Source organism: Solanum dulcamara, chromosome 1 (genome assembly GCF_947179165.1).
Source record: "Solanum dulcamara chromosome 1, daSolDulc1.2, whole genome shotgun sequence".
Taxonomy (NCBI): domain Eukaryota; kingdom Viridiplantae; phylum Streptophyta; class Magnoliopsida; order Solanales; family Solanaceae; genus Solanum; species Solanum dulcamara.
Genome location: NC_077237.1, coordinates 81,236,644 through 81,264,493, shown reverse-complemented (window position 1 = coordinate 81,264,493; position 27,850 = coordinate 81,236,644). Strand labels below are relative to the sequence as shown.

General features: G+C 33.9%; 1 protein-coding gene across 1 annotated transcript; it reads right to left on the bottom strand.

Annotated features, from left to right (window-relative positions):
• Positions 1 to 804: 804 nt before the first annotated feature.
• LOC129880038 (probable F-actin-capping protein subunit beta) lies at positions 805 to 9,228 on the bottom strand. The gene is made up of 8 exons (XM_055953861.1): positions 8,984 to 9,228; positions 6,682 to 6,752; positions 5,789 to 5,902; positions 4,977 to 5,059; positions 4,825 to 4,898; positions 4,599 to 4,718; positions 1,581 to 1,676; positions 805 to 1,162 (listed from the first exon to the last, which is right to left on the bottom strand). Exons 1-8 carry the CDS (start codon positions 9,110 to 9,112, stop codon positions 1,079 to 1,081), a joined length of 771 nt encoding a protein of 256 aa, XP_055809836.1. The 5' UTR covers positions 9,113 to 9,228; the 3' UTR covers positions 805 to 1,078.
• Between the last annotated feature and the right edge of the window lie 18,622 nt (positions 9,229 to 27,850).

Sequence of the window (27,850 nt, the reverse complement as noted above, 5' to 3'; positions counted from 1 at the left end):
ATATTAATAAATTATTTTTTTATAATATTAGTTAAGAACATATGTTTATTAATTAATATTTAATTTAATATCATTTATAAAGATCCTTATTTGTCTAACATAAATTCTTAAATTTAGAAAATTAACTTTTATTTTTTAAATTTAATATAATCTTGCAATTACACTTGTGCAACCAAACATACCAATTATAATTACACTGAAATTACACTGAGGCAAGCAAACATGCCATTGTAATTACTACCCTAATAATTACACCAATTCCAATTACCAGGTGACTTTCCAAAAAGATTCTAAGAGTACACATTTAGACATTCAATTACCGACTAAATAGTTCAACTCATCCCCACTAGGCGCCATGTCTCGTGAACATCAAACACTGACATGACACATAAATTTTGAAGGTGTATAGATAATTATTTTGTAAATTGGAGCATTCAACTAACACATTGAAGACAAGTTGAGGTGTCTACATTGCTTACTTAAAGTTGGAGTCTTCTATGTATTATGCCAAAAAAAAAATGACATACCCTTCATCAAAACAGGGGAAAAAAAAGCAATGTCATACTTTAAATACTCTGTAAGAAATATGGACACTGAAAGAGGCAAATTATTTTATTAGTGTGCCAGAAAAACAAGGTTTCGGTTACAGCCAATTCTGCTTTGATGAATCAGTAGTATATACCAAATGCAGACTATGCAAGTCATCCAGAAATACTGAGTCTAGCTAGGACAGAGCCATACAAAAGAGACTCTGTTCTATCGGGGTTTCCACAAAACGGTTTCAGGGTATCATAACATCTCTGCTATATATAATCAAGTATTTCATTGAGATCCAAAATAGGTACTTGAAATAAATTTGTATGATAATCCACATTTTAAATAAAAGTGAGAAAACAATTTCAGACAGTCTAAAACTAGGACATTCTGCAAGACTCATATGTGTTATAATACAATCAGTTATAACAGTTATAAATTTAATGAATAGTGTTCAACCACAACCACAACCACTACCCTTTGACATGGAAGCAAGCCAAGGTTTACACAAACACCCAACAGAAAAGGCAAGAAATAACAAATCTCAGGTGTCGGGCAATTTCATTTGCACCAGTTCAGCGGGTGGCCTCAGAGTACAAACCATTTCATTTGTCTTCCCAAAATATACCTGCAGGTTTAAACAGGTTTTGAACTCAATTTCACGGTCTGTTTTAACATAGAAAAGACACAAGGAAAAGAGGTCTCTTGTTAACAAAGCCTAAAGCATCCCCTTTGAGACCTTCCACCAATTTGGATAAATTCAAACTTACTCCAAAGTTTTTTTCCATGTGAACCATGATTTCCCTAAACTATATTTCACTACCCGATAACACCCTTTGTTCCACCTTTCTGCTGCCAACTAAGCAATTTCCAGTGAGAAGTGTGCCTCACATCAAGGGAGAATAACAAAAGGTGCGGGTCATGGATTTCAATAATTACTAAGTCTTAGGATGAACTAATTAGTGCCACATCAAAGGAGAATAAACCATCAACTACATCAAAGAAAAGGTAAAAGGGAAAGAACTTCTAAAAGTAAAGACATATACCTGATCCAAAGAGTTTCTCAGCTTTCCCTCCATCTCTTCAATCATCTTTCCCATGTTACACAGATGACCCTCTGAAACAGAGAGCTTCATACTCATCTATACATGCAAAGGAGGATCAATTAGGAAAAGGTACTAAAATTTCCAGCTAAAAGTCTTAATTACAATCCACGGAATGAACAAGGACTTGCAGATATCAATTTAATGGAGGAACCCACTCAGGGGCTGAGCTAGGTTAGGGCAAGGGAGTTCAAATTGAATCCCCCTCGCCATAGAATGATATTGTCCAAAATAGGGTAAAAAACGATTTTTTATTGTTACATATGAAATATTGAATCCCCTTGACAAAAGGGAAGATTCTAGTATAGTGGGCAAAGGGGATACAAACATTGGTTTAGGTTTTAAGGGGCTACTATATGGTGTTAGTCACGGAAGAGATGCAACGGAATTATATTCGGGCTATCCATGCAAGTCAACCTGGATTCATGTTCAAAAATAGGTGCACACACAAATATATTTGAAAAAAAGGAGACAACTAGGACTGTCGATGATTCTTTGAGAACGATATGAACACCACACTTTTTTTTGAAACTGGTAACATGTATATGTATGTGTGTGTGTGTATATATATTAGATCTGCAACTAGAACTGTCAATGATTCTTTGAGAACGGTGTGAACACACCACACTTTTTTTGAAACTGGTAACATTTATATGTATGTGTGTGTATGTATATATATATTAGATCTGCACAATAACAGTGCTATCTACAATTACAAAAACCCAACCATGCTTAGACTACTGCTTCACAAGGAACCTATTATTTCAACTAGTGATTCAGTCTCCTCTGCATAGTTTTCTTTACACCAAAAATAAAACAAAAGAATACAATTCATCTGGACTTTCTGCACAGAATTGCTTTTGTCTTCAAAAATTATATAGTTCCTCTCCTTCCAAATTGTCCACCATATAAAAGCTGGGACAAGTTTCCACCATTTTTTTTGTCTCACTGTACAACCATTATAGTTCCAGCACTTCAATAACTCACAGCTTGTTGCTGGCATAGACCGTCTTAGTCCGACCAAGTTCAAAAAAAGTTGCCAAAACTGTCCAGTTATAGGACAATGTAGAAACAGATGGCTATTGTTTTCTCTGGCTGCACCACACATACAACATCTAGACCATAGATGAAATCCCCTTCTTCTTAAGTTTACCTGAGTGAGACATGCTTCTCTTGCTACAAGCCAAGAAAAACATCAAGACTTTGTAAGGGGCCTTAGTCTTCCAGATGAACTTCCATAGCCACTGATCAAATTGTGCATTTTGCCCAATCTGGTAGGTGTATGCAGATTTGACAGTGTAGACTCCATCACTTCCAGGTTTCCAGCACAACGTATCCTCAGATTCTTTGAAACCTTGGAAAGATTCCAAGGTCTTGAACAAGTTCACGACTCTTTCCAATTCCCAATCATGTAATAATCTTCTAAAAGTGATATTCCACCCATGTACTTCTTTATAGCTGATTCAAGGATAATATCTGGTAAAGTACCAACAGTGTAGAAATCTGGGAACAGAACTTTTAATGGACCATGCCCAAGCCAGTTGTCATGCCAGAAGAGAATTTTCCTCCCGTTGACAACTTTGAAACTGATATTTCCAGCCAAAGATGGCCACAAGGATCTAATGGCTCTCCAAACTCCAGCTCCAAGGGACAATTAACGAGATTAGAAAACACTGGTCGTCTTGGCCATATTTATCATGCACAAATCTCCTCCATAATGCATTAGTCTTCAAGTTATATCTCCATAACCATTTCATCAACAAGCTTTGGTTATGGACTTTGAGGTCTCTAATGCCAAGTCCTCCATCCTTTATGCTGGATTGCTGGTGATGAGGCATTCCCATTTGACCAAATGCATTGCTTTCTTTTCTTTGTTGCGTTGCCAAATGAAATTCCTCCTTAAGGAGTCTAATCTTTTCAAAACCTTAGAAGGGATAGGAAACAAAGACATGACATAAGTAGGGAGAGCATCCAATACACTATTGACTACAATGATCCTGCCACCCAATGATAAATATTACCCCTTCCAGTTAGAAAACCTTTTTTCACACCTTTCTATAACACCGTTCCAGATTTCCAGAGCTTTACTTTTTGCATCCAAAGACAGCCCTAGATACACAGCAGGTAAGGATTCCACCTCACACCCTAGAACTCCTGCTAACACTTGGGTGTTGTCCACTTTGTTGACCGGGAAAAGCATACTCTTATTCCAGTTTACACATAGACCTGATACCGCTTCAAAAATCACCAGAATGGTTCTTAAATATTTCACTTGGTTGATATCAGCATCACAAAAAACCAGTGAATCATCAGCATATAGTAAATGAGTGATCTCAGTACCATTGTTCTCCCCAGTTGCAGCTTTGAACCCTTTCAAGAAGCCCCTTTCCTTTTCTATCCGAAACATCTGGTTCAACCCTTCCATGACAATAAGAAAGAGAAAGGGTGAGAAGGGGTCACCCTGTCTCAAACCTCTTTTTGAAGAGAAAAAACCTTCTGGAGACCCATTCACCAAAACTGAAAATTTTCCAGTCTTTATGCAAAAAGAAATCCATTTGATCCACTTCACACCAAATCCCATATCTTTTAGAACTTTAAGAAGAAAGTTCCAATTAACATGGTCATAGGCTTTCTCAATATCAAGTTTACATAGAATGCCTGCTTCCTGTCCATTAAGTCTGGAATCGACACACTCAAATAAGATAAATTAAACATCTCCATCCTTCTTCCTCCACGAGGAATGAAGGGAAATATGATGCTGCAGTAGGACCAAACTTAGATATAGTAATTACTTTTCACAAAACTTGACCCCACTTGTGGGATTACACTGGGTCTGTTGTTGTTTCAGAAATTGAACTAGAATTAAATCGTGTTTAGACAAGAGTGGTATTAGAAAAAGTGACTTTTGTACATCTTTAACAAGCAAAGCATTATATAACTGCAACAACATCCATTAAATACCTGTCTTCTAATTGATCCAGACAAATTGAACGAGCCTGATGACTCATTGTCTGTAGTCAAGGTCAGCATCACTGTACTAGTCAGGCAGTACTGGACAATTTCTTCCTCTTCTGGTCCCACCTGAATGATTTGGTAACAATTTTAAGCCATGCTCATTAAATGAACAAACAAGAGAAGGAGGAGAAGACCACGGAAGTTCTCTCTTTCTTTACTCAGGTGCTAATACCTCAATAACATGTATGGCATCCCAGGCTCCTTCCTGGAGATACCCCCTTCTACCATGTCCAGTCTTGGAACCATCTACATCCTCCCAAAAGAAATTGCAAATTAGCAGCAGAAAAAATAATACTTATTATTGGAAAGCCAAGCAGAACATACCTTTCTTTATTAAAAAGCAAGCAACAAAACCTTCATTTTCATCTTCCCACATATAAACTGATGAGATACCACCTTCATAGTACCTAACAGTGTTTTGGTCAGTGAAACTTCAGAAAATGCTGCAACTAACCAAGAGATGAAACTAGTATGGATGATATCTTATTAGCTAGTCCAATCATAAGTTAACATGAAACCACAAATAAGAAAAATCTGAAAGAGATGTCCGAGATTTATCTTTAGTTAAACCCAAGCTGAACGAAATATTTGTGAATAAGAATTTAATTGGCACAAGGGAATTTACAAAAATAATATTTTGCATTATGTAGCAAATGTTTTATTTGTGGGCGGGACGAAGAGACCATCCGTTATATATTTTTGCACTCCCAAGTTATTGCTCAACCGTGGCAGCTTTGCTTGAACATCACCATTATGCAGTGAGTTATGCCAGAAACAACAACCAGCTTGTTGAGATGCTGGACCAGAAAAGGAAATAGGAAGAGGAAGCTACTATGATGGAATAATGAACTTGCTTGTACATGAGAAATAGGAGGTGTTTTGAAGATAGTGCCAACTCCATTTACAAGAAAGTTAATTCTATATTTTTGTTTTGTTTATGGTGTAGTTTGAAACATCTAAATGAGGCTGATTGTACAGATATTAGAATTATTACAAGATTAGCTGAGGCATAATTTTGGGTAATCTTTTCTGGCTATTTTGTACAGTTTGAACAGCAGTCTCCATGCTGGTTCATCTATAAAACTTGGTACAATTGCATAGCAGGAAGAAAAGACGAGGTAAATAAGGGACCTCACTGGTCACGATAGATGGCAAAGACTTCGTTTGCTTCAACCTCAAGTTTCCTCAGCTCCGGAGAAGGTTGAGGCGCGTCTTCTAACGGTGGATGATACTTATTTGACCAAGGAGATCTACAAGTGAAAATACCAAAGTTATAGATAGAACATCTATCAAATGTAGCATAGAAATTGTCTCATTCTTTGGAAAAGTCTCATCCTAATAAATTAAACAAAATTATTTATAGAAAGCAGCAAAAAGATTACAACTATAAAATCCTATCAGACACACTTATAACAAGTCCTGTCTTTATCAGAGGTTCTAAGGAAAGTTTAAGTGTTTGATGATGGAACAATTAAAAGGTGATATAGCCTAGGAGTAGTATTTTGTTGGATCGAGTCCCACAGGCTTTGACTACTTGGTGATAGAGGATCATCTCAGGTACAATGCCTAGTGAGACACTCCATGATGTAAACATCAGGCAAAAAGTTACCAGATATAAGGCCTCTGAAGAGTCAGAGATACCATTTAAGCGGAGTGAAGGGTACAGGCAAGTTTCAAATATTTAGAGACTTTTATGGTCAAATATGAAAATAGCACCCTATGAGGAAGTAGGAACAAATAACAAGAAAATACATGGATGAAACCTACATTTAAATCGGTTGAAGCTGCAAAAGAAAAAAGGACTTGTACACAGAAAGTGGAAGTCCTGCCAAGCAAATCAAATTCATAAAAATATTATAATCATCTCTAGCGCATGATGAGCTGTGAAAATCTATATTTTCTATATCTGGGCAAGCAAGGAAATCTTAATGAGTCATATCAAAATGACAGTATGGGAAGAATCCACTATGGGCTTTGATGCCGTACATTATCGCCAATGCCATTTAGATACAAGCAATTAATCAGTTACCTATATGAATCGGCATCTCTGTTATACTCACAGAGGATGAACTCTTTGCCGGACTCCATATCGCACAAGACCTGTAATCCAACTTCAAAACATTAGGTTTATCAAGATGAACGAATGTTGAGACTTGATGAGTTCAAATACCTTCATTTATAGTAACAACTGACCAACATTTGCTCTAGCCTGAAGCTAGTAATAAACCAGTATATCACATGCACATATCATGGCCATAATCCATATAAGTTTTTCTAATCTAAATAACCAACAAGAAAAGAGAATGAAAAGCGAAAGAGAAGAAAATATACGGAACTTGTTTTTTGAAGAATGTAATTTTATGAAAAGATAAAATACCACGAAAAACTATGCTTCCTTTTGTAATGACATCAAAATGCAATTTGCAGTGGATATTTATCTTCTCATAAAACTGTTGGCCATCCTCAATTCAAAAAGCCAGCATCAACAAATGCACAACTGTGAAAGATATAATATACAATTTGGCTCATAATCAAGATAAAAAGAGGTAGCTCCGCAAAAGAAATGCCTAACCCCTTCAAAAATCATTGTTCAGCACTGTAACCCAAGAAATGTAAGGTCTCGGTATAAGAAAGTATTATCAATTTTTTTGCAAGAAAGAAATAATTATCTGAAAATGAAAATCCAACATTAGGTTAAACCTCTGAAATCTAAAGGCAAGATATGATGCAACCACTTATTTGCATTAATATCTCATACATCCTATTACCCTAATTAATAGAGCAGCGTGAAACAATGCGTTAGAACCATTGTCGGAACCACTGTTACACTGAAAAAGGAAAGTCTTCTGGGCTTTCATACAATTTCAAATGACAATTTTCCTGTCCTTGAAGTGATTCTACATTTTCAATAGAAAGGTCGCTTTCATGCTTTCACTTATCTATTTTTTTCCTTTATCAAAAAATGTTATCTTTATCATTTTGTTTACCTTCTGATGTGGTTGGTGATGATTCTGAACCAGAGTGATGATTGCAGTTAGCTATTTTATTTGACTTGGTTATGCAGATAAAAAGAGCCTCGACCTAATTTGGTACATCTCTCAAACATAGATCATGTCCAAGTTGAGAAGTATTGCTTATCCAAAACATGAGAAAAAGTGAAGTATCGCGCAGAAGTCCAAACTCTATTAAATCAGTAATAGGAAGTCACACTATCGAACTAGATAAGTTGTGCCGATGTTAATCCCACTATCAATACCGGAAGAGAAGAGGTGAATGTTCAACTTCCGCTGAAAGTCAATCATTCAAATCAATCAGGATTTAGGAATCGAACTAGATATGGTTGTCTAAAATAGATTCTTCATTGGTTACATCTTGTTCACTTCATTTCGATACTCAATAATTTATATTTTTGAATAATTATAGATTCTCTTATACTAGGTCCCTCCATCTCATACTTATCCCTATATTATTGTAGTAATTTCTAATTAAATTTAAGAAACTCCAGCCAAACATGGGACCTAATGGGAAGTATAATAATAACAATTAAACCTCAATCTCAACTAATTGGTATCACCTATGTAGATCCTTTGCTTCCATTGTGTATTGTTTCCAGCTAAATTCTCATGGATTCTAAAAATTTGTACGTCTTTTGAGACGACCCCCCTCCATGTGATGTCATACACGCACATTCAAAAGAGCCAGAGAGATTTCAAAACTCAGGAAAAGTAATCATTAACTTTGCCCTTTGCAGTTTGCAATAACATTTTCAGTAGTCAGAGGAAGAGTGAAGTGACTACAAATAGAAAAAATATGTGAGTTAGTGACACTGCAAAACCAAAACCTAAATATTTGGTGTTCAGTACTTCCCAAGAAACTAAATTACAGATCCAAAATACTGAAGCAGTTGCAATTAAGTCAAGCTGTTTTGCACGGAGCCACAACCTTAGCACATCGAAAACTTAACTCATTAAATCTTCTGAACACATTTTCACCATATATCCTTACACAACACCAATTCATTCAATACAAATGCAAAGTCAACTAACTCAAAGGAGTATAAGTTATAACTAGACATCATTACCTCGAAACTAAACTAAATCAATATGCACATCCACACAACAACAGCTACGCCTCCGTATCTATTCCGCTCTATTTGGATCAATTTCATTTCGATGCTCAATAATAATATTCTATTAAAACAAATTAGGGTTCTCTAAAACCAGAGATTCTCAAAATTGAACACACAAAAATTTCAACGAATAACAAAAATGAACATATTCAATAATGCATTTTACAAGTTCAAATTGCAAAGAGTTGTTTGGTTGTATTACCTGAAGAGGCTGATCAACTTGAGAAAGGAGATCTGAAGAATGCTCAGGCAAGAGACTTAGCAGAGCAGAGACTGCAGTTTCTGTATGCTTTGGTGGAATTCTTCTCATCAATCCCATTGCTGCTTCCATATCTATGGCTTTTCCTCTTCAAGAGAGAGAAATTGACAGAAATGGTTTGAGAAATGTTTTAGAGAGAGTGGAAATGTAGGAGGCAATTTGTTTTGATCCGAATATCCCTCACGGGAAAATTTTATTAAAAAATTGGATTACTTTATTTTTGGGGGGAGTTGGTGTTGTATGTATGGAGATTACTTAATACAATTTACGTAACTTGTGAATTATTATATTGAAGTGAAATTATGTTCACCTCGTAGAACAATCATTGCCTTGTTAAAAGATTTTTTATTTTATTTTATGAATATTTATTTTAGTGTAGATAATACAATATCAATAGTTCGATTTGTTTTGTTATTTCAAAAAAAAAAATGATATAACAATTTTCTTGAAAAATAATTGTTAATCTGTTTCAAAAAAATAATTTTTAGTTTATTTTCCTTTTTAATCTGCTTTAAAAATGTCTCTTTCTCTTTTTAGCAATTTTTTTAATTTCAATTTTTAACATGTCATGTTTAACATCATAGATTAAAGTATTTTGATAATTTGATATATTTTTAATTTAAGATCATAAAATTTAAAAATTTTCTTTAATTTTTATACTATGTGCCAAATTAAAAGAGAGAGAGAGTATTAAGTGTTGTTCTATAAATCTTTTTTTTTCACCTGGCTAAATTAAGTTTATTTGTTAATTGTCCTAAAGAATCTAGATTGAAATGAGTGGTTTGGTTTGGTAATGATTTAATGAGTAGTGCAAGTTGTATAAAAGGTCTGAAAGATGGAACATCTTGGGTCTTCTTTTTCATGGCTACATCATTGGCCCAAGTGTTTGGGTAAATTTGAAGGCATGCCTATTTAACTTTAACTTATGTTTTTCTTCTTTTAACTTGTGATGTGCGCTTAAATTATGCAGCATGTGTTGTGCCTATTTAGTTTTATTTTATGGCTCCAACTAAGGGTGTTAATGATTCGATTTGGGTCGATTATTAATTAAAATTATAATCAAACCAATTTAATCGGTTTTTAAATGTCTAAAACCATAATCAAATCAAGTAAAATAATAACCACCGGTTTGGTTATTGTCGGTTTGGTTCGATTTGGTTCGATTTTTCGGTTTATGACTAGTCGGACAATTTAAATATTCTCTCTCTACATTCTTCAAATTTCTTATGAAGTTCTTTTTTCCTCACGGTCCACAAGAGCGAACTTTGCTGCATATTGAGGGAAAGACATGCTGATGGCAAATCAGGTGAATCAAACTTGCAACGCAGTTTAGATTTAAAAGAACAAGTCAAACAGATGTTTCAAAATACAAACAACTTTGTCCATTAAAATGAAAAAATTACATATTTAAACTAAACTAACTAGAGAATCCATAATATAATCAAAAGTACTTCGACCATCTTAAATTAATAATTAAAAGGTATAAAATATCTTTAATTATTTATGAAAAGCTAATATTATACATATAAATAATTTAAAAAAAATTGTATATAATTATAGGTTTGGTTCGGTTATTTATTCGGTTATTTTTTACTATAATTATAATCAAACCAAATATTATCGATTTTTCAAATTTAAAATCAAACCAAATGTCAATTTTTTTATTCGATTTGATTTTGATTTTAACCAAAACTGTGAACAGCTCTAGCTCCAACGCTTATATACGACTAAATTTTATATGGTGTGGACATTTTAACTTTTATTGTGAAAATATATTTTTCGCTCTAAAATTATAACGTACGAGGCTATTTTGTCGAGTTCTTTCCCCATCTATTTGACTTTACAATAAACTTTTGCAATTAGTATCCATTGTGTTGCTTTTTTACGTTTTCTTTCTATTTGGATTAGATAATAATATATCAAATAAAAATTCATTAGGCTGAAAATAATTCTAATAGCTATTTTTTTAATCCTTTATATCTCTTGATTCAAACTTATGATCGGAATGATCTCATAATTTCAAAAGATATGTATTTCTCTCATCTATTATATAGTTAGACATATTTAAGAAAAATACAATATTTCTTAATTTGTGATTATAATTTTTATTTTTTTATGGTTAGAAACAGATTGAGAGTGTTATTCATGTTTATCATCACAAATTTAGCTATTGTATTGTTGGGTGAATAAAATGAAAAATTATAAATTTTACTGTTGGAGTTTTTAAAAGCTTGAAAACTTACAAATTGATGATTGGAGTTTGTGGGATGTAATTTTGAAATTGATATTAAAATTTAAAGTTATTCAAGGAAAATTTAAGCTATTTGGTGGTGTTTTTTTGATCCATTTTGAATAGAATCAATGAGGCGAGGTAGGGCGGGGGCAGAGCGGGTTTTTCCTTATGTGGGGCGGAGGGTCTAGCTTTATGCGGGTGCAGGGCGGGGCGTGGTGCGTGGTGCGGGTTCCCTCTCTTCACATTAAATCTATATTAAAATTAAAAGTTGCATTTTAAATTAATATCACTAGTTTGAATTCAATCATCTCTTGACTATTGTCGTCCAATTTGATTTCAATCATTTCTTGACTATTGTCGTCCAATTTTATTCAGGTTGCCCTCATTAATTATAAAATAGAATTACCCATTACAATAAAATTAATAGTTGACATATAATATAACTAGACCAATTTGTTTATATGCAACTACTGGAAGTTAAAACTAGCATATAATATGATTAGAGCAAAATACAATTGCTAATCACAGTTAGGATATGTGATAAAAATGCTAAACACAATAATAGAGTATAAATACCGTTTGTTTGACAGTTTTAAAAGTTTAGACTCCAGCATTTCATTTCGAAAATTATTATTCTCCTTGTTGTAATGTAGTTTATATTCTTCTTTTTTGAGTTCGTCAAAAATCACATATTCTAAAAAATAAATAAGTATTTATGAAAAAGAATTTTATAAATTTTATTTTTAGCATTAAACTTAGTTAAAAATAAATAAATTATGAGGAGCGGGGCGGGTCTATGTGGGCAGAGTGGAGCGGGTTGAAAACAAATCTTTGCCTTGCGGGGCAAGGTGGTTAGAGTCTTTAAGAATTTACGCGGATTTGCCCTGCAATCGCCCCACCCGCCCCATTTGCCATTCCTAATTTTGGATGAGTTTCATGAATTGAAGTTCATAGGAGACGAAACTTAGTTTTTATATACATTTGTATAATATTATATAGCAATGTAAAAATATGTATAAACACCTCTTATTCACTATTATACCACTACTAAAAAGAGGCCAAAAAGCGACGGAACCAAAAGTGACGGACAACGTCGCTACAAAAATGCGACGGATAAAACGACGTTGTCCGTCATTTTTATTTGTTTTAATTTTTTTAATTAGAATCGACGGATAGAAACGCTTAGTCCGTCGCTTATTTTGGCGGTTTTTTACCCCAAAAATAAATATTATTTATATATAATTATTTTATATATTTTGATAAAAAGTAATTATTTATAAAATAAATATTACGACGCCGTCCGTCGTAAGTAGTTAATTATTTTTTAAAAGAGTGATGGAGAGAGTCGCTAAGTCCGTCGCTATTGGTCAAAAGATTTGGTCAATCAATTTAAAATAACGACGGACTACGTCACCTTGTCCGTCATTTTTTAGTCAAAATGACGGTCAAATATTTTTTAAAAAGAGACGGACTTAGCGACGCAGTCCGTCGCTTTTATTAAGATATCTGGGAGGCAGATCAGTGTTTATTCTTTTTTGTCTCTCTCTAAACTCTCTTTTCTCTCTCCCTCTCTCTACAAATCTGCCACCCCTGTTGCTGCCCCTCGTCCCACCGCCGTCCCCTCACCCCGTCGCTGTCCCCTGCTAGTCTCCCACCTCCACAGCTGCGTCGCTGCCGTCCAGTGGTGCTTTAGGATTGTTTATTCATATTTAAGAGGTTAGGGCTTAAGCTTTATAAAAGAATTCATTTTTTTATTTGTCATTTCTTAGTTAGTTAATTAGTTGATTACATTTAGTTTGTCGTAGTTCATTTGTATATTGGATTGTGAAATTAGTGAATGTAGTTATAGTTTTGATTTTAGGGCTTAAGTTAGATTTGGATTGTTGAATTAGATTGTAAATTTTTGGGTGAATAAAATGAAAAATTATAAATTTTGCTGTTGGAGTTTTTAAAAGCTTGAAAACTTACAAATTGACGATTGGAGTTTATGGGATGTAATTTTGAAATTGATAGTAAAATTTAAAGTTATTCAAGGAAAATTTGAGCTATTTGGTGGTGTTTTTTTGATCCATTTTGAATAGAATCAATGAGGCGAGGTAGGGCGGGGGCGGAGCGGGTTTTTCCTTATGCGGGGCGGAGGGTCTAGCTTTATGCGGGTGCTCATTCAAACAAAGAAAGATAGGTAATGGACTCTATCCAAGACTGAGACAACATAGGCGAAAGGGGCTTAGGGGACAGCTAGACGATTAAAGATCAAGCAAGCGGATGCGGGTTCCCTCTCTTCACATTAAATCTATATTAAAATTAAAAGTTGCATTTTAAATTAATATCACTAGTTTGAATTCAATCATCTCTTGACTATTGTCGTCCAATTTGATTTCAATCATCTCTTGACTATTGTCGTCCAATTTGATTCAGATTGCCCTCATTAATTATAAAATAGAATTACTCATTACAATAAAGTTAATAATTGACATATAATATAACTAGACCAATTTGTTTATATGCAACTACTGGAAGTTACAACTAGCATATAATATGATTAGAGCAAATTACAATTGCTAATCACAGTTAGGATATGTGATAAAAATGCTAAACACAATAATAGAGTATAAATACCGTTTGTTTGACAGTTTTAAAAGTTTAGACTCCAGCATTTCATTTCGAAAATTATTATTCTCCTTGTTGTAATGTAGTTTATATTCTTCTTTTTTGAGTTCACCAAAAATCACATATTCTAAAAAATAAATAAGTATTTTATGAAAAAGAATTTATAAATTGCATTTTTAGCATTAAACTTAGTTAAAAATAAATAAATTATGAGGAGCGGGGCGGGTCTATGTGGGCAGAGTGGAGCGGGTTGAAAACAAATCTTTGCCTTGCGGGGCAAGGTGGTTAGAGTCTTTAAGAATTTACGCGGATTTGCCCTGCAATCGCCCCACCCGCCCCATTTGCCATTCCTAATTTTGGATGGAGTTTCATGAATTGAAGTTCATAGGAGACGAAACTTAGTTTTTATATATATTTGTATAATATTATATAGCAATGTAAAAATATGTATAAACACCTCTTATTCACTATTATACCACTACTAAAAAGAGGCCAAAAAGCGACGGAATCAAAAGTGACGGACAGCGTCGCTACAAAAATGCGACGGATAAAACGACGTTGTCCGTCATTTTTATTTGTTTTAATTTTTTTAATTAAAAGCGACGGATAGAAACGCTTAGTCCGTCGCTTATTTTGGCGGTTTTTTACCCCAAAAATAAATATTATTTATATATAATTATTTTATACATTTTGATAAAAAGTTATTATTTATAAAATAAATATTACGATGCCGTCTGTCGTAAGTAGTTAATTTTTTTTTAAAAGAGTGACGGAGAGAGTCGCTAAGTCCGTCGCTATTGGTCAAAAGATTTGGTCAATCAATTTAAAATAGCGACAGACTACGTCACCTTGTCCGTCGTTTTTTGGTCAAAATGACGGTCAAATATTTTTTAAAAAGAGACGGACTTAGCGACGCAATCCGTCGCTTTTATTAAGATATCTGGGAGACAGATCAGTTTTATTCTTTTTTGTCTCTCTCTAAACTCTCTTTTCTCTCTCCCTCTCTCTACAAATCTGCCACCCCTGTCGCTGCCCCTCGTCCATCGCCGTCCCCTCACCCCGTCGCTGTCCCCTGCCAGTCTCGCACCTCCACAGCTGCGTCGCCGCCGTCCAGTGGTGCTTTAGGATTGTTTATTCATATTTAAGAGGTTAGGGCTTAAGCTTTATAAAAGAATTCATTTTTTTATTTGTCATTTCTTAGTTAGTTAATTAGTTGATTACATTTAGTTTGTTGTAGTTCATTTGTATATTGGATTGTGAAATTAGTGAATGTAGTTATAGTTTTGATTTTAGGGCTTAAGTTAGATTTGGGTTGTTGAATTAGATTGTAATTTTTTTAGTAATTTGTGATGTTAGTTAGTTAATTAGTTTATGCCATTTAGTTTATTGTAGTTTATTTAATTTATATATTGGATTGTAAAATTAGTGAATCTAGTTATAGTTTTGATTTTAAGCTTGAAGTTAGATTTGAGATTTTTGAATTAGATTGTAAATTGGATAGTAATTTGTGATTTATTAGTTAGTTAATTAGTTTATTCCATTTAGTTTGTTGTCGTTTGTTTGTATATTGGATTGTAACTTAGGAAGTTTTGAAGTTTGAAACTTAGAGAAAAATATTGGAACTTAGATGCTTGAGTTTTAGGACTTTAGAACTTATAATTAGAATAGTTTAGATACTTGAATTTTAGGATTCTTAAATTCAGAACTTGAACTTAATTAGAACTTTGAAGTTGAATTTTTTGTTAACTTTAGAAATCTTGTTGAAGTTAAGCTTCCTTTTGAACTAATTAAGCTAATGTTGAACTTTAGGACTTTTGAAGTTAAACTTAGATTCTAATTTTGAACTTTAATTTAGGTTTGTATAATTTTTGAACTCTTTAGACTTTAGAACTAATTAGAATAACTTAGATACTTGAATATAAGAAGTTTTGAAGTTTGAAACTTAGAAAAATATTGAAAATTAGATACTTGAATTATAAGACTTTAATTTAGAACTTATAACTAGAATAACTTAGATACTAATTTTGAACTTTAGGTTTGTATAATTTTGAAATCTTTAGACTTTAGAACTAATTAAGCTAATTAGAGTTAGATATTCAAAGTCGTGGAATTGAATTTTAGGACTTTTGAAGTTAAACTTAGAATTTTTTTATGTTTGTATAAATTTTGAACTCTTTATATTTTAGAACTAATTTGAATAACTTAGATACTTGAATTTTAGGATATTTGAATTTAGAAGTTCAACTTGAATGTCATGAGCTTTGAACATAATTATAACTTGAATTAATTATAACTTGAACTTAATTAATTTGAATTAATTAGAACTTGAACTTAATTATTATATGAATTAATTAATTATAACTTGAACTTAATTATAACTTGAACTTAATTATTATATAAATTAATTAATTATAACTTGAACTTAATTATTATATAAATTAATTAATTATAACTTGAATTAATTATAACTTGAACTTAATTATTACAACAACAACAATGACCCAGTGAAATCCACAACGTGGGGTATGTGGAGGGTAAAGTGTACGCAGACCTGACTCCTATCAAGGTAGGACGGCTGTTTCCGAAAGACCCTCGGCTAAGCAAAAATCAAAATAAAATCAAAAGGAGAAGTCAGATGAGAACAAGAAGTTCAAAGCTTGATGAAGCACAGCAAGTAACGAAAGCAAAAGCAATCCAGATAAAATAAAATAATCAAAGTACAGAAAGTAATGCAGGTAATCAAAGTACAGAAATTAATTATAACTTGAATTAATGACACTTGTAGTCTCGATGAATTGTAGTCTTTGTGAACTAATTAAGTTTGAATATATATAATTTTGTAGATGGATCATCGTTTGTGGATGTATAACATGCTTATGAAATTGGTGGTGGTTTAAAATCTGAATTTATTGACGGTGTTAGAAGTTTTATCGATCATGCAATGACACTTGATATTTTTAAGAAAAATGGATTGGTTAGGTGTATTCGTCGTGAATGTAGGTGCTTGAAATTTTTTAATCTAGATATATTTATGGTTCATTTGTATGGTAATGGATTTAAGTCTAGATATTTTGTATGGGTTGATCATGGAGAAATAGATGAATTGAATAATATATTTTATAATTTATTGTTCGTGGATGAATATAATATGTTTACACCACATGGTCAAATTAGGGTTGAACATGATAAAGTTCTATATGATAGAGTTCAACATGATAGAGTTCATGAAATGGTCAATGATGCTTTCGGGGTTCAAGGTGGGATGGAATACGAATAATAATTTGATGAAACTCCTAATGAAGAAGCAATACGCTTCTATCAACAATTAGAAGAGGCTAGTCATCTACTATGTGAAGGGAGTCCGCATTTTTTTTTGTCAGTTTCTTTTAGGTTAATGAATATTAAATCAGATTGGAGTGTTCCTCATGCGGCTATGAACTCAATGGTTGATCTTTTGGGCAAACTGATTAATCTTGAGTTTAACATACCTAAGAGCTTCTATCAAGCAAAGAGATTGATTTCCAAGTTAGGATTATCGTATGATAGAATTTATTGTTGTGTTAATGATTGCATGTTGTTCTACAACACTGATAGTGAATTAGAAATTTGTAAGTTTTGTGGACAAGCTCGTTATAAGAGGATTCCTGCTGGAAAGATGGTTCCAATTAAAGGGATACATTATTTTCTTCTTATTTCTAGATTAAAGAGGTTGTATGCATCGATGAGGTCTGCCTCACATATGAGATGGTATCGTAAATATAGAAGGATGTTAAGTGTCTTGTCTCATTCATCTGATGGAGAAGCATGTAAACATTTTGATAACATGTATCCTGATTTTGCTAGTGAACCAAAAAATGTAAGATTGGGGTTGTGTGCAGATGACTTTACACCATTCTCTAATGTTGCCTCACCTTATTTTTGCTGGCCTGTATTTCTTACCCCGTACAATCTTCCTCTTGAAATGTGCATGACAAGTTCGTACATCTTTCTAAGCTGTGTTATTTCGGGTCCTCTTAATCCTAGAAGTTTGATTGATGTCTATCTACAACCATTTATAGATGAGCTAAAACAATTATGGTTTGAAGGCGTACTGACTTATGATATATCAACTAAGTCTTGTTAACCCTTCTCGCAAAAAAAATAATTTAAATGGGTATTTTAAAATAATTAATTTAGTTAGTGGTTATTGGGCCAAGTCCACAACTTATTTTAAAGCATATACTACTTGACCCATGCATTTCAATAAATTAAGAAGGGTTAACAATTTTTAGAATATTATAATTTGTGAGAGAAGACTTACCGGTGCGGCTAATACAAAGAGCAGTAGCCGTGAGTTCTTCAACTGGTATGCTCCTTTATTAAAGCACTTGTTTTGAAATAATTTACTACCTCTGCAATTCAAATTGTGAACATTGTTAATTAATACTATATTATAATGTTATGGGAGAAATCGAGGGCATTGAAATTGGTCATGTGGCAGTAGTTACTATATTATTAAAGTTGTTGGCCAAACATAGTAGACAACCAAAGGTAGTCAATGATAAGTTAACTATGAAGATCTTGAGTAAGGAATTAATGACGACAATGGCATGTGAGGAATTAATTATTAGAAGTTATGAATTATCATATTTGAAATGTGATTGTAGAAAATTAAGGATCCTGAATATTGCCTCATAATTAATGTATTGGGCATTAGCTCGGTTAAGAGTAATTCACGCCATTTATCATATTATGTTCTAAATTTTGGTATAATAAGATAGGTAATTAAATAATAGGTGTATTGTATCATATAAATACCATTAGCGTTATATTATTTTAAGGAATTGAGAGTTGAGACTTAACCCTAGGTTTGAATTTAAGAAATATGAGACTTGATAAATTAAATGACATCAGGATTGAAAATGTGATTATAGATTTGGGTGAGTCTTTGGGTCTAGGCTAGACATATAGTAATATATGTAATGTTAGTTTTGAAATCTTATTATGATTATTTATTTGATTAGATTGTGGTATTTTGGATACTGTTTGGAAAGGAAAGACTCAAGTTTCGGAGTGATTGCAGGATTATTTGAGGCAAGTAAATTTTCAAACCTTAGTTTAAGCTTGTAGATGCTTGTATTTTCTTGTTATGTGCACTGGGGAGTAATGAGAATTAGATTGGTTATTGACTGTATAATTGGCCTTAAAAATGGAGATAAGGGGTATAAAATAACGATCTAATGACATGTATTGATGGAATTGATGTGATGAGATTATGGATTTATTTTGGACTGTGAAATGATTATGTTGATATGAGATAGGAAGAATTATTGTTGTTGTCATGTTATTATCGCGAATCATATGAACATGAATTGATTGCATTGGTTCTGACATACTGTGCTGAGACTGAAAATGATATGAAACAAAGGGGTCGGGGCCACATGCTCCGTGGCAGGTATTATGAAACAAAGAGGTCAGGTCACACACTCCGTGGCAGGATATGTATATTGTGGGGACGGACCACACGCTCTGTGGCAGGTAACATGGATAGAAATGTCCCCTATGGGTTCGAACTGTAATTCAGCGGATGTGTACCGATAGGACAGACATGCATCATCTCACTGCATTGCATCGCATTTTGTCGATATTTGTGAATTCGTGTTTACCACTTATTGCTCTGTATATGTTGAACTTGACTTGATATGATTCACTTGATGAGACTACTGATGAGTATTCGTGGACTGTATTATTATTATTGTGTAGTGTGTAGAGTTAGACTGGTTTTATGCATGTTGTAGTTAAGGAGGTTCGGTTGGGATAACAAGAGTACTTGTATCTATTGAGCTTTGCTTAGTTTTACCGTATTGTTTGGTACTCACCCCTCGCTTCTACACTTGTCTAGGTTATGAGCCCGAAACTGCTTGATTGTTATGTCTAAAAAAGATGATTTAAAATTAATTTCAACTTTATAGAGAAAAAATCAATTTTAGAAAAGAAGAGCCGCCACTTAATTTTTAAAAGAAATTAAGAAAACTTAATTTAAAAGACGGTAACAGATTTAAGTCTTAAAAATTCAGAGAAAAAGGTACGAGATTCTTATTTCCACTTTGAGAAGGTGTTAAGCATTCAAAATGGCCGCTAACGCACAGTTATCCGACAATTTGAAAAATTATTTGACTAACTTTTGAAAATATTAATTTAAAAGGGAACGAAGACTTTAAAATTATTTTTTAGAAAAAATAATCAAACTTAAACATTGGAAATAATATACATGTATATATATATAAAAGTAAAAGTTTATCAAATGAACAAGTAAAGGTAGAAAATCATTTAAAAAGTAAATTACCATTAATTGGTTTATCTTTAGGAGAATCTAATTAAGTTAAAACAAATTAAAATTAATATCTAAGTAAACATAAATAACAAAAGCAAATAAATTATTACAACCAAATCAAAATAAACAATAAATGACATATGAAAATATAGTCAAACACTTAGTTTCTGTACGTCTGGACTAAAATGTTGAATCATCTGCGTTTTGGGCATTAAGCCCAATTCCAATGTATATTGCAATTATATATACATTGTATATCAGATTTGATATACAATGTATACACTGTATACACTATATATAATATTATTGCTGTATATCAAACTGTATACATAGTGTATACCATCTGTTTTTCCCTGTATTTGCTGTATATCACTGCATATCAGACTGTATATACACTATATATCAGTATATACAACATTGTTTTCTTGCATATCAGACTATATAGATACTGTATATCAGTGTATACGACACTGTTTCACCTGTATTCTGTGTATACAACCCAATATCAATATTCAAATCATGAATATTATCTTTCTTTCCATGTATCAACTTTCCAGTCATTTAAGCAAGATGATGGGAGACTCAAAACTCAATGATATGAAAGGATGGAGTCCAAAGATGGACTCGAATTGATATCACATGAACCAAAATAAAATTACATAAGCATTTATTCATTTTAAGCTAAACCAAGAAATATATCATGATATTTTAAGTTATCAAATTGATGGGCATCCTAGAAGTGACTAACAACATGCAAATATGTAGACAAAAGAAAGGAAAGAAGAAATATATTCAAGTAACTAAAGAACACGGATTTAATATATACGCTATACTAGCTAAAATTTTAAAGAAAGAATTAAATCAATTAAGTCATGCAAGTTCTAATTAACTATTAACTTTAAGCATATTTTTGTTATCTAAATCATATTAAAAGAATAAATTAAAAACATGAAAATCTATATTGTCAAAGAAAAACTATTTGGAAACATAATGAACAAAACTAAGATATTTCATGAAATAATCCTAACACATGATAGCTAATTAATCCTAACACATGCTAACTATAAGAAATTTTTATCATTAATCTAATTATTCTTAATACATGCTAACTAAAAAAACCAGACTACGAATCAACTAAATATAAAATATGAAATAATTAAATAAAATAAAGTTGAAAAAAGATTTTACCTCTTTCCATGTAGCGAGACTGAAGACGATGAGCGGAAGACAACTTCACCACCACCCAAAAGCTTGATGGAACTCCAATGTACAAAAAAGAAAAGATTAAAAATTTAGACTCGAACCTTCGTGAGTTCGATGTTATAAGAACACTGTTCTTAGCCTAAATTTTGACTTCAATCTCCTATTTTCCTTGAAGAAAAATATATATTAAAAGTTAGAAATTTTCATAACTTTTAAGCTGGAGATAAGAGTCCAAAATCCTAGCCAAGTTAAGAAAAATTTTAACTTTGGGGTGACTAAAAAACCTTCCACTTCTTTCCTCTTCTTAATAAGAATATAAGTCTTTATATAAGGTCCAAAAACTTTAAATTTTCATACAATTTTCGATGTGGGAGATTGAGAATTTTTTATTTTTTTTAGAAAAAACTAAATTTTAAAAAATGCTAATTATAATTAAACTAACCTAACTAATATTGTATTTAGTTAAAAATAAAATCATTTTGAGATGATTTTCGAATAACTTCATAAATAGTAATCAAAGATATAATTATATAAAAATATGTATATTATACTAAAATTTATAAAAAAAAATAGTTAAGAATAACATGAAAATATCTCTATTTTTTATAAAAACTAATTATTTAAAAATGTTCGAAATTCAAAGAAACTCGATAGCTAATTTGCGTTGTGAAGGGTCAAAATTGAGTGTCAACATTGATCTCCTAGTGTTTTCTAACACATCCGAGGCTATCATTTCGAGTGTTGAGGTAGCTGTTACATCCATCTAGCGAACACCTCTTACTCTTTTATTATGTTTTAGTCCTATTCTAGAGACGAAGATATTGTAACTGTATTTCTTTTGTATTTCGGTAATATATTAGTGGCTTGTACACGTGATAACCAGTTTGGGGATTTTGAGATTATTTATTTGTTTGTGACTAGGTTAAACCTTGCTTTATCTCAATTATTTTTGTATTTACTTTTCGTTGAGTTTTAGGCTGACTTGTGTCAGTGGGTTGAGATGACTACCATCACACTCAGATTTAGGTTGTGACATTAAGTTATTTTTCGTATATATACTATAATTAGTAGCTAACTATAGCAATTATATACATACAGAACAATTGACAGTTGTAAACAAACAATTAAGCAAATGGGAAAGATCGAAGGATCAGTTGTTCAAGGTCATATTGCGAGAGAAATTGGTAATTTTTATTCTTACTACTTTGGGAGTGAAGTGCCATGTAGGATAACTAGGCCCAGTCGCAATGATGAAGGTGATACTGATCCTTTGTTTCCCCCGATATCAATTTTTAATCAAAATGATCGAGGATCTAAAAAGTGTGGAAAATAGTCTTCACTAGTATGAAAATGCAATCATCTGTGACACATATTTTGCTTAATTGTTTAGAGATTCAACCATATATTGAGTAAGAGATAAAGTATATTATCAAATTACATACTAATTATTTATTAACTAACGAAAAATCTGCATGTACAATTATCAGCTTGTTCATAAACACATGAGGTAATGAAGCCATATGTACGAGGTTTCTGAAATGGCTAAAAGAATATGTAAGTGTGCAAGCTGAATCAATAAGTATAATAATGTATTCCATTTATATTAAATTGTATATTTTGATTAACAATTTGCAGGTTTATGATGAATATTCAAATGTCGAACATTGGCAATTAGTAAGAGAAATTGCAATGGATAGTCCTTTTCGACTGCCCGTCTATCTCTGGATGGACAACCGTGCTGAAATTGAGTATAGTGTCCAAATCTTCATGCAACTTACCCCAAAATTTGGAAGTGAATTGTGTACCACGGTTTGAAATGATTAAAGGGGTACCCCGTGCAGCCTTACTATCTCCACATAAATCTTGGCCATCTGTTGTGCATTGTAGTCAACTTTAATTGGGATAAAGTGTGATGACTTTGTTAACCTGTCAACCACCACCCAAATGAAGCCATACTTTTCCAAGGTCTTGGGAAGTCCCACCATGAGATCCATGGCTATTCTTTCCCACTTTCATTTAGGAATGAGCATTCTTTGAAGCAAATCTGCAGGTCTTTGGTGCTCATATTTCACATGTTGGCAGTTTTGACACTTGGCTACATAGTCGGCTATGTCTTTCTTCATATCAGGTCACCAATACAACCGTTTCATGTCATGATACATTTTAGTCACTCTCGGGTAAATAGAGTATCGTGAACCGTGAGATTCAGGTAGAATCTTTTGAATTAGTCTATCTAATCGAGGATCACAAATCCTTCCCCCGAAGTGAAGCACCCCACTTGCATCAAGTGATAAGTATTGGGCCTTGACCATCAATACTTTTCCTCTAATTTCATTTAAGTTCATACCCTCAAACTGTTTGGTCTTAATCTCTTTTATAAAAGTGAGCCTTAGATCAACTTCGGCCATTATCCCACCTTTCTCTGAGATGCCTAGTCTCATGAACCTGACCTCCAAGGCCTGAATCTCTCTAGAAAGTGGCCACTTAAGAGCCCCCAAACAAGCTAACCTATCCATGCTCACCGATTTTTGGCACAACGCGTATGCTACCACATTAGCCTTACCTGGATGGTACTGGATAGTGACATCATAGTATTTAAGCAAATCCATCCACCTTTGTTGTTTCAAATTTAAGTCCTTTTGGATGAACACGTGCTATATGCTGCAGTGATCAGTAAACACCTTATACTTGACATTGTACAAATGATGTCTCCAAATTTTCAATGCAAACACTACCACTACCAACTCTAAGTCATGAGCCGGGTAGTTCCTCTCATATACCTTCAATTATCGCCAAGCATATGCTATAACATTCTTATCCAGCATCAACGCAGAACTCAAATCAGAATGTGAAACATCATAATAAATAATGAAGTCTTTACCTTCGACCAATAGGGTCAGAATTGGTGCTGTGGTCAGAAAAGTTTGAGGTTTTGGAAGCTCTCTTCACACTTGTTAGTCCACTTGAACGACACTTTCTTTTGAGTCAATCTGGTCAAGTGAGTAGCAATAGAATCAAAGTTTTTTACGAACTGATGATAGTAACTGGCCAGTCCCACAAAACTTCTAACCTCGGTCACCGAGCTGGGCCTAGCCCAATTCTTAACTGCCTCAATCTTTTGTGGGTCCGCCATTACCCCTTCTTTTGAAACAACATGGCCTAAAAAGGCAACTGAAGGTAGCCAAAATTCACACTTAGACAATTTTGCATACAACCTTTGTCTTCCCAAAATACCCAACACGCTTCGAAGATGATCTGCATGTTCTTGTTCACTCTTTGAGTATACCAATATATCATCTATAAACACTATCACGAACGAATTCAGGAACGGTTTGAACACCCTATTCATCAAACTCATGAAGGCAGCAGGTGCATTGGTCAACCCAAAGGACATAACTAAAAATTCATAGTACCCATACCTGGTCCTAAAAGCTGTTTTGGGCACATCCTCCGGCCTAAGTTTTAGCAGATGATACCCAAACTTGAGATCATTTTTTGAGAAGACTAAAACAACTTGCAACTGGTCACAAAGGTCATCAATATGAGGCAAACGTTATTTATTTCGGATAGTAACCTTGTTCAGTTGTCGATAGTCAATGCACATTCTCATACTACCATCCTTTTTCTTGATAAACAACACCGAAAACCCCCACAAGGAAGCATTAGAATGAATGAACCCCTTGTCAAAAAGCTCCTGAATCTGAGCCTTAAGCTTTCTCAACTTTGTCGGAGCCATACGGTAGAGAGGGATGGAAATTGGATGAGTACCCGACTCTAAGTCAATGTAAAAATCTATATCTTGGTCAGGGCATACCAGGCAAGTTTGATGGGAAAACTTTCAGAAATTCACACACTGTTGGAATAGACTCAATAGTAGGAGACTCTACATCCATATTTCGGATATGTTCCAAATAAGCCAAACAACCCTGCCCTACTATTTTTCTAGCTTGTAGAAAGGATATGACCTTAGCTAGCTTAGGCTTGTACACCCCTTCCCACTCTAACCTTTCCCTTACCGGAATCTCTAGAACCACAGTTTTTGTATTGTAATTATGTACAGCAAAGTAGGAAGCAACCAAGTCATGCCTAAGATCACATCAAAATATATCATGTCTAAAATCACTAGGTCAACCTAAGTCTGGTATCCCATAAACACAATAGAAAAAGTATGATCACATGGGTGACTGTGACTGACTCTCCAATAGGGGTAGAAACATGAATAAAGGCATTTAATATATCACACAGTGGATCACAACCCAAGGCATATTTCATAGATACATAAGAATAACTGAAACTCGAATCAAATAAAATAGTAGTGTAACACCCCTCAAAATTTTTCCCTAAGATTCAGACCCTTCTTGTATTCGGGTAGGGTCGAACTCGAGTATTGTGGAGAATTTACATGAGTTAAGACGAGTCATTGAGAAATCGAGAAGTGTTAGAGGTGATGTAGGGTCATAAAGGACCCCTAGGACTAAGCTTAGTCCAAAAGATTCATCGTGGCTGAGTTTGAGGAGGAGTTCGCATGAGGGGTTGACTTTTAATGACCCTATCTTTCGATATATGACGATCTGGGTGGCCCACGACCTATTAAATTAAAGTCGTCGAATCTTCTTTCCAACGCCACCAAGAATGTATATTTTAGAGTTTGGAGTCAAAAGATATGACGATCCTAAGATGAACTAGCACAACAGAGATTTTCAGGCCTGGGTTGTAATTGCTGGAAAACTGGGCTTGGCGCCGTAGTGGCGCGACGCGCCACTATCGCGCCAGAAACATGCCTCAGTAGTTTGGTCTCTGGCGCGGTGCGCTACTAAAAGATGTGCAGAGTTTTTCAATCCAATTTCCAGAACCCAGAAAATATTGGCCTTGGCGTTGTAAGGGCGCGACGCACCACTATCGCGCCAAGAATGTACCTCAGTAGTTTGGTCTTTAGTGCGGCGCGCCACTACAAGATGTGCAAATTTTAGGTGTAATCAGCCTGGCGCTGCAATGGCGCGACGCGCCAGGAACATTTTTGCCTATTTTCAGAACTTTTTGAGAAGGGGCAATTTGGGAATTGTCCCAAATTATATATGTATCACCCTAGACCATTTTGGGATCATATTTTGCAGCCACTCTCTCTCTCTAAAAAGCCCTAGGAGTTCCTCTCTCTCTCTCTCTTCTTCTTCTTCTTCTTCTTCTCCATTTCCAACAAGAAGAGTTCCAAGAGCTTCAAGATTTGAGTCCTCCATTGAAGACCCAACATCAAGGTTTTCTTCAAGTCTTCACTAAGGTATGTAAGGCTACCCAAAACATGGGTTGAGTCCACCCATGTGCCCTACTCTTGCTTTGAGGCTAGATGTCCATGAAAAATGGAGTTTCTTGGTATGGTTTATGTGTGAATGAGTTTTGTCCCCTATTTATTTGATGCTGTGTATGTTGATGTTGTTGTGCTAAGAAATTCCTAAAACCTTCATATTAGTATGAGTTGATGGAGATGACTTGTTATTATGTTTTATTGATTCTCTTTAGCCATGTGATTATGTTGCTTAAGTCAATTTCCTTAAATGTGTTATCCTACTTGAATCGTTGAGCTAAAGTCATAGAGTTGTGATGAGTCTTGAAGAGATGTCATAAATGCTTATCTAAATGAGGCTTGATTGAGTTAATTGGAGGATAAAATTGACGAGTGGACGAGGTCCTAAATGGAACTTGCCATTATGACTTAATTGAGTTGAAATGAGAATAGAGTTGATGAGTTGGCAATGACTTACATGAAACTAGCCGTGAGGGCTTGTTTGAGATGATTGGAGGGAGTCTTATGAGTATAGAGTCATGAGAGGAGTATCGAGCACCGAAGTAGGTAAAAGTATAGTCCATACTCGAACCCCAGAAACTACGCCGCCAATGTAGGTAGGGATGGAACCATTAAGTCGGATGCTTCCCATAGGATCGAACCGTTAAAGTCAGATGTTTCCCATTTTATTATCCTGAAATGATAGAACTTGACTAATCGATGGTATCCATGATTAGGGAGACGTTCATACCCTGGCAAGGCATGGACGGACGTGGCAACAATGTCTGATTGTTGTACTATCACCGGCTCATAGGTGATGGTTGTCGGATAAGAGAAACTCCTATTTAGGTCTTGATAGTGCTCAGAGTCAGTTGAGTTGAGTGGTTTATGAGTTAGTCCTGTCTAAACTATTCTTGTTAGACTTAGGACATTTGAGTGAGTTGTCATGTATATATATATGAGTTGAGGTCCTGAGTTGATATTGATGTCTTCTTGATGTTTGTTTCATCCGGCCATTTTACATACTCGTACATTCCATGTACTGACGTCATTTGTACTGCATCGTTTAATGATGCAGAGACAGGTACTAGAGATCATCGACCGGCGCTCCGTTGAAGATCCACATACACTCCCAGCTAGTTGGTGAGTCCTCCTAGTTTCTGGAGGATCTTG

Bases quoted from the DNA above. Each gene is read 5' to 3' on its own strand.
- LOC129880038 (XM_055953861.1), bottom strand. From the start codon at position 9,112: ATGGAAGCAGCAATGGGATTGATGAGAAGAATTCCACCAAAGCATACA. The intron at 4,899-4,976 runs GTATGTTCTGCT...GGGAGGATGTAG, and splicing joins TTGCTTTTTAATAAAGAAAG to ATGGTTCCAAGACTGGACAT. The intron at 4,719-4,824 runs GTATTAGCACCT...CAAATCATTCAG, and splicing joins ATGCCATACATGTTATTGAG to GTGGGACCAGAAGAGGAAGA.